Raw genomic sequence first — 14,760 nt, forward strand, 5'->3', positions numbered from 1 at the left:
GGGAACCCCGCCCGCAGGAACGAGAGCGGCACAACAGAAGGGCTGAGAATCGTGGTCTCTCCGTTTAATGTTTCAGTGTGAAAATACTAGAGAAAAGTTGATAAACCGGCCCGAAATATCCAAAGGGGTCTGAACGTCACCGGTTCCTTCCCCGACCCGACAGAAACGGTACATGCACGGCAGGGGGACGCTGTGCTCGACGGCAGCGGGAGCTCCCGGAAATGCCCGCCCCCCTCCCACGACCTGAGTTAGGGGAGATGGAGGGAGCGGGAAGGGGGACGAGGGACACGGGGGAGACACGGGAGGGACACAACGGCAAAACGGGTGACGGGCTGGCGACCCACGGCCCGAGCGGGGACATGGCACGGGAAAGGCGTACAAAAGAGTCCACTATAAAACAAGCGCAGGGCACAACCCGGCTCCTGGAAACTCACAAAGGTGTTAAAAACCCAGATTTGTCCCCCAAATAAATTTCCAGGGGGAGACGCAGAGCTGACAGTGACACCTGGTCAGGCTGGGTCCTGCCCGACCCTGGAGATCGGGGGCGCAGAGGAGCCCGTGGGGTCCCCCCTCCCCGGGCTCTGGGGGCAGCTCAGTGCCCCGGAGCAGCCGCGTGTTTGGCAGGAGAGGGCGAGGAGGAGGAGGAGGAGGGGGAGGAGGAAGCACCGCTCAGGGCGGACTGAAGGTAAACGGTCTTGTGGAAGAGTCTGTTGCTGAGGAAAACCACCAGGGAGAAGAGACGGAGCTGGAAGTGGCTGAAAGGGAAGAGAGTCCGTCAGCTCTGGGTGCCAAACACCCCTGCAGGGTTTTGGGGAGCACTGGGGTGCTGCACAGGGGTCAGTGGGTGGCTGGAAATGAAGGACACTCACTAGGTTTTGCCGGGGGTCCTGGCTTCGTTGGCGCTGATGATGAAGAGAGGGAAAAGGATGGAGAAGAGGCAACCGCTGCAAGGGGAAAATACAATAAAATAAAATGAAATAAGGGGAACTCAGTGGGTGTCAGGAGGAGGAGGAGGAGGGGCCAGAGTGGCTCTCCCACCTGATGATGTAGGAGGACTGCATGGCCGTGAGAAATGCCAGGGGCAAGCCAAAGCCGAAGTAGTAGGGCCAGTTCCTCTCGATGTTGGACAACCGTTGGTGCATTTCGATTCCTGCAAGAGGAGAATCCCGTGGAAATGAACCCGTGGGGAGGAGACACCCTCACTGCAGCTTCACTGAACCATTTAGGCTGGAAAGGACCTCCAATCACCTCCTTTGACCAGTCCTCACCTTATCAACAGACCAGAGCACTGAGTGCCACATCTGATCACCTCCTGAACAACTCCAGGGATGGGACTGCACCACCTCCCTGGGCAGCCCCTTCCAATGCCTGACCACCCTTTCAGTGAGGAAATTCATCCTGATGTCCAACCTGAACCTCCCCAGCACAGCCTGAAGCCATGTCCTCTCATCCTGTCACTTGTTCTGTGGGACCAGAGCCCAACCCCTCTGCTGTCCCCTCCTGTCAGGGAGATGTGGAGAATCAGAGTATCCCCCCTGAGCCTCCTTTTCTTCAGGCTGAGCGCTTCCAGACTCTTCACCAGCTCTGTACTCATCTCTGGACATGCTCCAGCCCCTCAATGTCCCTTTTGTCCTGATGGCTCCAGAACTGGACACAGCACTTGAGGCCTCACCAGTGCCCACCACAGGGCACAGGCAACGCCCTGGGGCTGTGCCCACTCTGGGGCTGGTACAGGCCAGGTACCACTGGCCTTCTTACCACCTGAGCACTCTGCTGGCCCACATTTACCCTTCATCCCATATAAAAACTGAGGGAAGCTCAGCCTGACACCCCAATTGGATGCTCCTTCAGCAGAGAAATGCTCAGTCCAGGCAAACTCCCCTTTTTTGGGGGGGAAAGGAGGAGGAGCCTCGCTCACCTTTGTTGAACCAGCGGTACTCGAAGCAGTAGAGCGAGTAGAGCAGCGACATGTGCAGGAGGCTGATCAGCTGCCCAATGAGGTCGATGGGGAACAGGCTCACGATCATTCCCTGGCACAGAAAAGGAGAGAGGGATGCTCAGATTTGGGGGAGGGCAGCCCTTGAGCTGTGGGGTGGTCGCTGTCTCACCTGGATGAGGAAAAGTGCCTGCAGCAGGAGGTTGAACAACATGTCAGCGATGATTTTGCTGACGCTGGGGAAGGGGTGAGGCTTCCTGCCCGACACCTCGAACGCCAGGTCTGCGATGTCCTGCCAGCACAGACGGGGGCTTCAGGCCAATGAACTCCAGAGCAATGGGGGCTCCAGGGAAATGAAACCCAGGGGGATGCTCCTCAGCTCACCAGGAATATGCCCAGAGGGCTTCTGCCCACCAGGGATATGCCCAGAGCCTGTTTTGGGGCAGGATTTCATCTTGTGCTCCCACACCACCTGAGCAAGCCCCACCCAGTGAGGAAACGCCCCCTGTTTGCTCAAGGCAGGGCCCAGGTTCCTGTCACCCACCTGAAACCAGATGGCATTGACCACCTTACTGAGCACAAAGAGGGGCAGCACCCAGAGAGCGCTGAAAATGGAGGTGAGGATGAATTCCAGCCAGGACCAGACATCACCATGTAAGGAAGGGTCACCTTTGGAAGAGAGACAAAGAGACACATATGAGGAACTGGTGTAGGAACCTCCAAATGCTTCCTGGCACAGCCATCAGGGAGTTTCTCCTGACTCTAGTTCTCTAATGTCTTTAAAAGCACATTTCCACCCAGTTGATTTTTATTTAAATGCAAAAACACACAGACAAATGTGTTTGAAATGGCAAGACCCCCAGGAGCACAGCAGGGTGATCCACCCCTGATTTTCTACTGGACGATTAATGATGGGATTGGTGGGTACTGGGAAGAAGAGGAACACAACACAAGGAGACAGAGGTGTGAGGAACAGCTCAATGGGACAAAGACCCTGAACTCATCCATCCCATTGGCTGCTGAGCAGCCAAGAGCCCCCAGGGGAAAGGCACCCACCGATGATCTGTGCTGTGACCGACTGAAGGACGGGGATGAACACTCGGTAGAACAAGAAGAGACTCAGCTGCAGGGAAAAACAAACAAGGGCCCTCAGTGAGGCACTGCACGGGCATTTTGTGCTCCTGTGGTGGCTACAGATCCAAGGCACATGTGCCTCTCCTCCCTCAGCAACCCACAAATACAGAGGAGCAAGGATTTCTGTTTAAATGCAGCCACAATCTACAGCTGAACACTTTGACATTTCCATGCCCATCCCTGTAGCCATGATATTTTCTGAAAAATCCTTTCCTTTGGATTTTTTCTCCTGAGAAGCTGAGAAGCCTCAGGAACAAAATGCAAACAATGGTTATCTGCTGCTGTGGAATGCAACAGGTGCATCTGTGATTGGTCTCATGGGGTTGTTTCTAATTAATGGCCAATCACAGTCCAGCTGGCTCAGACTCTGTCCAAGACACAAACCTTTGTTATCATTCCTTCTTTTTCTATTCTTAGCCAGCCTTCTGATGAAATCCCATCTTCTTTTAGTATAGTTTTAATATAATATATATCATAGAATAATAAATCAAACCTTCTGAAACATAAAGTCAACATTCTCATCTCTTCCCCCATCGTAAGACCCCTGTGAACACCATCACACATCCCTCATACTCTGCACCAGTGTAATGAGAAAATGAAGCCATTTATTTGGTTATTTGATTTATAAAGTGTTGGCTCCATTAAGGATCAGCCCTATGAACCAGGCATAGCAAGTCAGAGCTGAGGAAATGTCTTTAAGATGTCAATATCCAATTGGCAAAACATTATCCCAGGCTATAGCAAAGCAAGAATTGAATGTTCAAGAGGAGAGAAGTTTCAAAGACTTGGAAAAGCAGCTTGGGTTTCATATGTGGATCTCTTGAGTAAGTCTGTGGTTCTGTATCCCATAGTGAATCCCTTAAAATCCAGCATTGGGATGGGAATGTGGTGGTTCCCAAAAATTCCTGCTGCCACCACTCACAGCCTAGGAGGGCTGGAGCAGCACAGGGTTTTCACAGGGGTTTTAAAATAAAAACTGTAATAAATAAGAATCTCCACATACCCAGAAGACACCTCCATTCCAGGCACAACACTGAAAGATGCGGCTCACTATCCGGGGTTCACTGTGGGAGAGAGGTGTGTTAATGTCCCAGCACCTGGACAAATGCTCCCTCACAGGGGCCAACTGCTCCTGCCCCACGTTTTGGACACCTTGGAAAAGTCACCAAGAACCAGCTCCACACCAATTGTGCACCTGATTTGATCCAAACACAGAAATCCTGGAAGGAATCCCTGCACAGACTCGCCCCATGTCTCAGCCAGGGCAGTCTCTACAAGACTTACACCAGGGAGACTCTTTCAACTTTTATTAACTCCCAAAATCTGCACTGAAACAGAAGAAAAGCAAAGCTTTCTTCCAGATTTTTAAGCACATATTGTAGATCTCAGGCTTTGTTCTCCCCAAACTCTTGCCACAATAAAACTGGGACATTTTGGGCGTGTTTTGGTCTCAGAAGGGGCTGTTTCAGCTCAGGATGGTTTTGGTCTCTATTTGGACATGCAAGAGCAGCTCTGTAGGACTCTGCAGCACTTTCCCAGTCAGCTCTTGACACCAGAATGGTTTTGCTATAAAGAAAACCACCAAAATTCAGCTATTTATGTAAACAACAACAACAACAAAGTTATCTTTTTCTTCAGAGGCAGCCCAGATGTGGAGCTGCAGAGACCCCTGAGATGTATCAGGATCATGGGAGAATTTTCTTTCACCTTTCAGCCACGATAATTGGTAAATATGTCTCAGAATGTGCATTACTGCCCAAAACCTCTGTGTGAGGTGCCAGCCCAGTGCCATCAGGGCAGCAGAGACGTCCTGGCATGGTCAGGGAGTCAGACATGGGAACAGATGCTGTTTGCTCCTGCATGGGGATAATTCTGGCATTTCCAGAGCCACTGGGGTTCTGCAGCTCCAAACTCCACAAAACACAGCAGGGCTGAGGAAAAGAGACACTCATGAGGACATTGGATCCAAGCTGCTGTTTCTTCCCTGATCCCAGCAGCAACAATGGATCTGAGATGGTACAAGGATTCAGGAGGAAAAGAAACCCATAAATCCACGTTCTTTCAGTGGTAATTCAAACTGATTATCAAACAACATAAAAGGTCTGACTCCTTATCTCCTGGTAACAGCTCTGGCTCCATGGCACAGTGCAAAAAGGGAGTTTCATACCACGTGTTGCCCATTTATTGGCTCTGGCTACCAGAGGAGTAAGGAGATTCCCTGAGGTCTCTACATTTCAGAACAAACATCTGCCTCAAGTATGACCTAAACCTCTGTCAGATACACTTGTGAAGTGTTTCTGAATTTGCAGTGTGAGCCCCTCTGGCAGGGAGGGATGGTCATGGACAGAAAGCAGTTCCTGTTCCCCATAACAAACATCTAACTGGCATATTAGGGACAGGATTAGGAGTTTTAAATGGAATTGATTCAGAAATACTGCTGAATAAACCGGCCACTGCAGCAGGTAGCCTAACAAAATTGAAGCAGCCTTTATAGTAATCTCTATTGGCATTAGGAACTAGCCAATGACAGATTTCAAAAGTACTGCCAAAGTAAAGAAGTATGAAAAGGCCGGGGACCAAGACCACAAGTTAATAGTAGAAGCACTTAGTACAGTTCAAGATAATGTGTCTTTAGCTTTCAGTTGTATACAAGCACAGTTAGAATTACCCCATTTGTGAGCAGCCACACCCACACTCACTTCTCTTGCTTCTTCTCTTCCATGTGAAACCTCCGCTGGGCGAGTGCACTGTTGGCTCTCCTGCGCCTCTGCTCTTCCCTTTTCTGCTGGATCCGGGCATCCAGCTTGGAGATGGTGCAGATGCCCCAGATGGAGTCCTTGATTCCCTGTGGGCATGAGGAGAGAGGAGCAATGGCATGTGGCTGAGCCAGGCCATCCAAACCCTGCTGGTGCCATGGCTGGCCTCACTCCCTGGCTGCCTGGGCCAGCTGGAGCAGCAACACCACCTCTGTTCCATGGCCCAGTGACCCAAATCACTGCACGTCCCAGCATCTCTGTGACCAGCAGTAATTTTGTCTGTAAAGGTGTAATTCTCTTCCAATCTGCACTATTTAAAACCCTGGCAAAAAATCAGAGTCTGATCTCTCCCAGCCTTGGCTGGCAGGAAGCCCCTCATCCCCTGCCAGCTTTCTGAGGCCAGTAAAATGGAATTACACCAATCTTTGGGATGTGTGAAGTCTCAGTGTATGCTGTGAGTTTGATGCTTATACCTTCACTAATAAAAGCATCTGTCCTCATCTCAGAAACTTCCTCCCACCAGCCACATCCATGCCTGTTAATAAGAGTGCCCAGGAGTCTTCCCTAACTCCATGTTTGGCATATTTGCAGAGCTGCCTCTCAGGACTTGGCTTGTCCAGAGAGTTTGTGGCTGTCCCATCCCTGGAAGTGCCCAAGGCCAGGCTGGATGGGGCTTGGAGCACTCTGGGATAGTGGAAGGTGGGACATGGAGCAAGAAAGACTTAAAGGTCCCTTCCAACCCAAACCACTCTGGGATCCTGTCCCATTATTCCCAGCTCCAGGTAATCCCATATCCATTGTAATCACAATTTTCCTTTAAAATAAAAATCCTAAGGATGAGCCAGGATGGTGTCACCCTCCTGGTTGAGTTCATGGAGTTCTTGCCCAAAGAGGATAAATTCCAATCCCAAATTCATGTCCCTGGCCCAGGCAGCTCTTCCAGCTGATGGTGTTGGAAATGACACAACTCCTGCTTTTAGGTTGTGGCCACAGGGCTTTGATCAAACCTTTGTCTGTTTCCCAAACAGAGTTATTTCTGAGCATGAGTTATTGCTCAGTGACACAGCATGAGAGCTTTTAGCCTGTGTTTAACCCTGGATGATGGAAGACAGGGTGGGAGCAGTGAGGTGACACAGACCTTACTGCTGGGACAGAGCTGCTGTGGCCACAGACATTAATTTATTATTGTTGTCATTATTATTAAATTATACACAATATTGTACACTCTATATTAAAATATATTATAAACCTTGTGTCTTGTTATATATTGTAATCTTATAATTAATATTATTATTAATTATAAGATTACAATATATAACAATACACAGGGAAGAAGAGGAAAACAGCACAGGGAGACAGAGGTGTGTCAATATTATCAATAGTATTATTGATATTGATTATCAATATCAATATATTATATTATCAATATTGATATTATTGTGATTTTTCATTAATTTGTGCCCAAAGGAAATTTGTCAGAGGTTCAGCAGCAAACACTGAGCCCTTTGCAATGGACACATCACACAACAATGTTGAAATACACCTGGAGACCCTTTTCCTTCCTTGGAAAAGTCACCAAGAACCAGCTCCACACCAATTGTGCACCTGATTTGATCCAAACACAGAAATCCTGGAAGGAATCCCTGCACAGACTCGCCCCATGTCTCAGCCAGTGCAGTCTCTACAAGACTTACACCAGGGAGACTCTTTGAACCTTTATTAACTCCCAAAATCTGCACTGAAAGAGCAGAAAAGCAATGCCACAGGAGGGAGGGCGCTCCCAAAGCAGCAGGAGCAGCCCAGGAGCCTCACCCTGACGAGGTCATGAAGGAAGATTCTCACGCTGTCGGCCATCTCGACTCCAGCATCACCTCTGCTTCCCAAACTATCAACTACAGGGAGAGGGGGAGAGCCGGGCCCAGGCCTCTCTCATCCTGGAGAGACGGGAAACGGAGGAGCCTGCGGAGAGAACACACAGGGCACGGCTGGTGACATCGGGCTGGCCGGGAACGCCAGGGCCAGGCACACCCCGCTGATCGCCAACAGGATTGCCACCCTCCAACAGGCCAGGGAATGGACCCAGCGAGCCCAGGGCTGGAGGAACAGCTCTTGGAAACCACCAGAGAAATAAAACCAGCCTCGGAAACAAGGCAAAAATAACCCAGCAGCTACCCAAACTCGTGCTTTCCCAGCAGGATGCAAACCTCTCGATCCTCCAGGCAGCGCTGGAGCAGCTGAAGTCACCAACCCCGGCATGGCAGCCCTGCTGCTGCTGCAGTTTAAAATCATTTTAAAGACGGGTTTGTTTTGGTTATTGTGAGTCAAACCCTGCCGGGATCTAAGCTGCGGAACCAGAACTGACCTCCAGATTTATTACCGAGTTAATCACGGGCAGCTTCCTCCTAAAAACCCGAGTCAAGGAACACCCTGCCGAGGAGGGCACCCACAGGAATGGAGGGGTGACCTGGGGGTCCGCACCCCTCACGGCTGAGGGGTGGCCCGGGGGTCTGCACCCCTAAGGGGGTGACCTGGGGGTCTGCACCCCTCACGGCTGAGGAGTGACCTGGGGGTCTGCACCCCTCACGGCTGAGGGGTGACCTGGGGGTCTGCACCCCTGACAGCTGAGGGGTGACCTGGGGGTCTGCACCCCTGAGGGGGTGACCCGGGGGTCAGCACCCCTGGCAGCTGAGGGGTGACCCTCAGGCAGACCCCGCCGTGGTTGCCGGGGCTCCGCGTGCCCCCCTCAGTTCGGAGCCCCGCGCTTTCCCCCGGGCTGTTCCCACAGTCTCCCACACGGTGCTCGAAGGGGACGGCACCCAAATGCCCTCAGGGCCGCCCCCGCAGTGCCCAGCGCCCCCGGGGGGTTTGTTTCGGGCCGGGAAGGCCGCGGTACCCGGCGATGCCCCCCGCGCGTGTCTCCGCACGCCGCCCCCGGCCCCCCGGTCCCCCCGCACTCACCGGGGCCGGCCGGGGGCGCACGGCGGGACGGGCCCGGCTCACACGGCCCGGCCGCGCCCACCGCGCATGCGCCGCGCGCACCGCGCACACGCACTGTCGCGGCCCCGCCCGCCGCCGCTCGCCCCGCCCACCAACGGGACACGCCCATAGCGGGGCACGGCCCACAACCCCCGGGCACCGCCCACCACCCCAACTGCGCATGCTCTAAAAGCCCAGTGCAGACACCTCTGCCCTGAATGCAGGTGCGCGTGCGCGCTGCTGCCGCCCGCCGCCAGAGGGCGCCACATGCACAGGAAAGGGAATTGGGAATAGCGGGGTATATCTGGGAATACTGGGGCGATACCGGGGAGAATGGGCGTACTGGGAACACTGTGGGGATACTGGGGGGAATGGGAGTACTGGGGCTGGGGCACTGTGGGGATACTGGGAACACTGGGGGGATACTGAGGATACTGGGGGCAATGGGAGTACTGGGAACACTGGGGGGGATACTGGGAACACTGGGGGGATACTGGGAATACTGTGGGGTTACTGAGGATACCGAGGGGAATGGGAGTACTGTGGCTGGAGCACTGTGGGGATACTGGGAACACTGGGGGGATACTGAGGGGAATGGGAGTACTGGAAACAGAGAGGATAGCGGGAACACTGAGGGGGATACTGAGGATACTGGGGGGAATGGGAGTACCGGGAACACTGGGGGAATGCCGGGGGGAATGGGAGTACTGGGGAATGGGCATACTGGAGCCAGGGGCACTGGAAACACTGAGGGGTTACTGAGGCTGGGGCAATGCGTGGATACTGGAAATACTTGGGGAAATGGGCATACTGGGGCTGGGGGCACTGGGAACTCTGTGGGGATACTGGGGATACCTGGGGGAATGAATGGGCATACTGGGGCTGGGGCACTGTGGGAACACTGGGAACACTGGGGGCTGGGGGCACTGGGGAGATAATGGGAACAGTGGATGGGGGTAATGGGCACAATGCATCTGGGGGCACTGGGGCAGATAATGAGGGGATACTGGGGGTAATGGGGGCACTGGAGATGGGGACACTGCAGGGTAGAGGAAATACTGAGGATACTGGGGCTGGAGGCACTGGGGGAATACTGAGGGCACTGGATCATGATGGAAGCACTGGGGGTATGGATGCAGGTGTCACCCACCTGGGGAATATTGTGCTCTGACTCCAAGATTCAGAAGGCTGCTGAAAGGTTTTATTAGGCTATATTACATACTGTACTATACTCTATACTAAACTACACTAAACTAAAGAAAAACCCATGACCCTTTCCAGACAGTCACGACACCACTTTGACCCAATTGGTCAATCAGTCCAAACAACCATCACTGGTCCAATTAACAAATCACTCTTGGTAAATAATCTCCATAACACATTCCACGTGTGCCAAACAGGAACAGCAAGTAGAGCTAATTGTTTTCCTTCTTCTCTCTCACTGCCTTCCTCAGGAAAAATCCTGGGAAAGAGAATTATGTCTCTCTCTGTTCAGAGAATGTGAATACCACAGTGGGGGAATGGGGGTTAGAGGGGACACTGTGGGGATGGCGAGGGACACTGTGAGAATAACATGGACACTGGATCTGAAGGATAGGGACGTAATGGGGGTACTGGGGCTGGAGGGGATTGGAGCACCAGATAATGGGGGTAATGGGAGCACTGGGGCATTGGGACACTGAGAGGATACTGGGATTAGTGGGAACTGGGGAGGCAACAGGTAACACTATGAGATCCTGGGGACTGCAGGTGTGGGAACAAAATGGGGATACTGGGAGGAAATGGAGTGCAGTGGGGACACTGAAGTTGTGGAAGGTGTCAATGGGGACATCAGAACTGAGGATACCAGGAGGATACTGGTAGCCCCGGTGGAGGGAGCATAACAGGCATGGACCCCATTAATTCTCGGTCACACCCATCATCCATACATCCATTTTATTCCTACAAGACACCACCTCTGGCCTGGGGAGGGGGTCCAGGGCTGTGCCTCGGTTCCCCCCTCCCCGCCCCCATCAGACCACGCCGAGCTCCTGCAGGGGCTCCCCATCCAGCAGCCTGTCCCAGCCCAGCCTGCGCAGGTCCAGGGTCTCGTAGCGGCCCCTGAGCAGCAGCTCGGCCAGGGCCCTGCCCACGGCGGGCGCGTGCTGCAGCCCGTGCCCACTGAACCCCGCGGCTGAGAACAGGTTCTCCAGCCGGGGGTGCGGGCCCAGCACCGGGTTCTGGTCGAAGGTGTTGTAGTCGTAGTACCCTGCCCAAGAGCCCCTGACCTTCAGGGATTCAAAGGCTGGGACCCGCCGAGCCAGGCGGGGCCAGATCTGCTCCTGGAAATAATCGTGATCCACCGAGAGATCGCTGGGATCCGGCTCTTCCTCCTGGAAAAGGATAAGCTGGGGGTGTCTGATAAGGAACAGGGGGGTGAGGGATCTGAGGGGACCCCAGGGGCTCACCTCGGGGGGGCTCATCCCGCCCAGGTAGTTCCCAGCAGCGCCATCCGGACGGAAATAAGCACCAGAGGTGTCGATGAGGAAGGGGCAGGAGGAGCCAGGGCCATTGGGGCAGTGCCAGGTGAACACATACCTGGGGAACCCCAAACAGAGTGTGAGAGGTACTCCTCTTGCCCCTCAGTATGGTGCAGTAGGGCTGGGATGTGGAGATGTTTGTCCTCCCCAAAAAAATAACATTGAGGAGGTCATGTCACTCTTAGGCACACTGGAGGGGCTGTGGGCACTGGGGGGATAATTGAAGTACTGTGGGGGTAATGGGGGTGATAGGGCTGGGGGCACTGGGGGGATAATGGGAGTATTGGGAATACTGGGAGAATACTGTGGATACTAGAGCTGGGGTGACAATAGGTGAACTGAGGGGGATAATGGGGACACTGGGATTGGGAGTATGGGGACATAATGGGGACTTTGGGGCTGGGGGCACTTGAGGAATAATGGGAGCTTCAGGATGCGAGACCCCACTTGCAAATAACAAACTGAGGAAGCTCAACATCCCCCCCAGAGGGTGGTGGGTGCTGGGATGTGTGTCCCATTCTGTGATCCCCCAAAATAGCACCTAAGGGTTCATGTCACCCCCTCAAAGACAGAGGGTGCCAGGGTGACACGCCCCCAGAGTAAAAGTGTTGAGGTGCTCCTCCATGACACGGTACTAAAGTACCCCCCCAAACAGCAGCAAGGGCATCACCCCACTGAAAAAGGAGTTCTGGGGTGTGCCCCCACTCTGAGCCCAGGAGCTGCCCCAGCAGAGGGGTGCTGCCAGGCTGTCCCACGGTGAGCCCCAGTACCTCTTCCTGGGCTGGATGGGCAGGGGGGGCTGGCACAGCCCCCGGGGCAGCCCCTCTGCCTCCAGCAGCTTCCCAGCCCAGGCTCCCGCAGCATTGACCACGATGGCACAGGCCACGGGCTGGTACTCCAGGCTGTCTGGCATGTGCACCTGGGGGGGCACAGACGGGGGGTCAGGGCTGCGGGGGGGTCACAGGCACTCTGGGGAGCCGGGGGGGCACGCACACACTCACGTGGACGTATCTGATGCGCGCAGACGGCGGCGCTGACGCCATCATGTAGTTGGTCGAGGTGACAAAAGCTGGAGGGTTTTGGGGTCAGGTGGGGGCTCCTGGGGGTGGCAGGGGGGAAGCCTCGCTGTGCACCCCCATCCCTCACCTCGCACCTCCCCGGAGCAGCTCTGCACTCCCAGGGACGTGGCTTTGCGCCGGAAAGCGTTGAGGAGGGTCCAGGGGTCGAACCAGCCTTCATCCTCCAGACCTGGGCAGGGAAACATGGGGGGAAACTCCTGTGTGACCCCCCCAATACATGCACTGGGCTGGACCTCCCTTTCCATAAATACAGCCAGGATGAAGGATGCAGCAGGAGGATGAGGAAGGATGTTGAGGGGAGTCTCCATGCCCTCCCCCATCCTCCCACATACCATAGGACGCCACAGCCACATCCTCCGTGTTCATCCAGGGGTATTTCTCCTTCAGCTGGGTGGGGGACAGCAAGGTCACCTGTGCCCCTTCATTCCTGTAGATGGCCAACATGTGGAGGGTCAGGATGACCCCCAGCCCCTGAAGCCCCCCTGGGAGGGTCCCGTGTGTGTCCCCCACCTCTGCAGCTGCACGGCGGCCTCCAGGGCAGCAGCGTTCTGGGGGGATGCAAGGAACAGGTACCCCCCAGGGCGGAACTGGATGTCGATGGGGGGCTCATTCCGCACCCCGAGGTACTCCTGGAAGGAGATGGGGGGACCACAGTGAGCGGGGCTGGATTCCCCAAATTACCCCCCGCCCACCTAACCCCACGTACATTGATGTTGCGGAGGAAGCTGGCGGAGAATCGCGACATTTGGATATTTTCCGGGAGGGAAAACTGCTGCCGGATCCCCCCCGCCGACAGCACTGTAGAGGCTCTGGAATACTGAAGGATATAAATACCCAAAGGTACTCACAGTGATACTGAAGGCTCTGAATCCCCAGAACAGAAGGGGTTCAGGGGGGTCCCCAGGCCCACAGCCTGCCCTGGGCGGGGTGTCTCACCGTGGGGTCCCGCTCCACCACGAGCACCCTCATGCCGTACCGCCGCCGCCAGCCCTCCAGCACCTTCAGCCAGTAGGCCACGGACCAGCCCACCACGCCGCCGCCCACCACCACCACGTCGGCCTCGTCGGGGGGCCGGGGGTCGGGGTGGGTGCCCGGGGGGACCCAGCCGCGCCCGCCGCTCCCTGAGGCCGGCAGCTGGTCCCGCAGGGTCTGCGCCATGCGCTCCAGGGTCTGCCCCAGCTCTGCGGCGGAGCGGGGGCTGCCGAGCCTGAGGGGGCACGGCCGGCAGCCCCAGTACTCTGCACCCCCCGAGACCCCTCCGGGACATTCCCAGGATACCCCTCAGGCTCCCCCCAGGTGATCAGGAAAACGCCCCGAACACTCTGTGAACCACCAGAACGCTTCCAGTGACCTGGAATGACACCAGTGCCTCCCGCTGGGAGTCCAGAGTTCGCTCTGGGAATCACCCGACACCTCCACCAGGATCCTGCGACAGCCCCCTTGGGACCCCTCCAGTATCCCCTGGGCCTGGCGGAACCCCCCGTCCCCTCTGAGACCCCCGGCCGCCCTATCCTCCCCAGCGCCAGCAGTGTCCCCTGCCATCCCCGCAGCCCCCAGGGATCGCCCCAGGCCCCTCTGGCACGCTCCCATACGGACCGCAACCACCCCAGCGACCCCGTTCCCATCCCCCCCCATTCCCAGCGCCGCTTCATTCCCAGCTCCCAACCCCCCCCCCATTCCCAGCGCCCCCCATTTCCATCTCCTCCCCATTCCCAGCTCCCCGTTCCCAGCTCCCCCCGTTCCCAGCTCCCCCCCCTTCCCAGCTCCCGTCCCTTCCCAGCTCCCGTCCATTCCCAGCGCCCCCCATTCCCATCTCCTCCCCGTTCCCAACTCCCCTCCATTCCCAGCTCCCCGTTCCCAGCTCCCCTCCATTCTCAGCGCCCTTCATTCCCAGCTCCCCGTTCCCAGCGCACCTCCATTCCCAGCTCCCCATTCTCAGCTCTCCATTCCCATCCCCCCCCATTCCCATCTCCCCCCATTCCCAGCGCCCCCCGTTTCCAGCAATCCCGACCCCGCCGTACATCCTCACACACCCCAGCAACCCCTCCGTTCCCTGGGACACCCCAATTTATCTGCCCCCCTCGCCATTCCCCGCCATCCACACCCCGATCCTCCCTCCATTCTTCCCGTGTCCTTCCTTCCCCACGTGTCCCCCAAATCCCCGGTGTGGTGCTGGGGACCCCTCGGGCTCTCACCGCGGAAGAAGTCGGAGCTGAGCGGAGCCGCGGTGCGGAGGGGGCGGCCCGAGCCCCATACCGGGGTCCATACCGGGGTCCATACCGGGACCCCCCCCGGTTCCGGGGTCCCCCTCCCAAACCCCCCCGCTCCCCGCGCGCGCAGAGCGCGCCCCCACCGCAGCA

The 14,760-nt window shown here is 55.9% G+C and overlaps 2 protein-coding genes across 2 annotated transcripts; both read right to left on the minus strand.

Moving 5' to 3' along the window:
• Positions 1-43: 43 nt before the first annotated feature.
• EI24 (EI24 autophagy associated transmembrane protein) lies at positions 44-8,850 on the minus strand. Its single transcript, XM_054292947.1, has 11 exons — positions 8,785-8,850; positions 7,639-7,785; positions 5,770-5,915; positions 4,074-4,134; positions 2,993-3,059; positions 2,481-2,605; positions 2,109-2,228; positions 1,919-2,030; positions 1,039-1,150; positions 870-944; positions 44-755 (listed from the first exon to the last, which is right to left on the minus strand). The coding sequence occupies exons 2-11, from the start codon at positions 7,678-7,680 to the stop codon at positions 593-595; spliced, it is 1,023 nt and encodes a 340-aa protein (XP_054148922.1). The 5' UTR covers positions 7,681-7,785; positions 8,785-8,850; the 3' UTR covers positions 44-592.
• Positions 8,851-10,720: 1,870 nt separating this feature from the next.
• On the minus strand, positions 10,721-14,666 carry FOXRED1 (FAD dependent oxidoreductase domain containing 1). The gene is made up of 10 exons (XM_054292951.1): positions 14,596-14,666; positions 13,337-13,581; positions 13,107-13,217; positions 12,911-13,029; positions 12,733-12,827; positions 12,468-12,569; positions 12,323-12,390; positions 12,092-12,240; positions 11,250-11,379; positions 10,721-11,174 (listed from the first exon to the last, which is right to left on the minus strand). Exons 2-10 carry the CDS (start codon positions 13,556-13,558, stop codon positions 10,815-10,817), a joined length of 1,356 nt encoding a protein of 451 aa, XP_054148926.1. The 5' UTR covers positions 13,559-13,581; positions 14,596-14,666; the 3' UTR covers positions 10,721-10,814.
• Positions 14,667-14,760: the final 94 nt, after the last annotated feature.

Source organism: Melozone crissalis, unplaced genomic scaffold, assembly GCF_028551555.1.
Source record: "Melozone crissalis strain CALT ecotype California unplaced genomic scaffold, PUWL_Pcris_2 ptg000120l_1, whole genome shotgun sequence".
Lineage (NCBI taxonomy): Eukaryota > Metazoa > Chordata > Aves > Passeriformes > Passerellidae > Melozone > Melozone crissalis.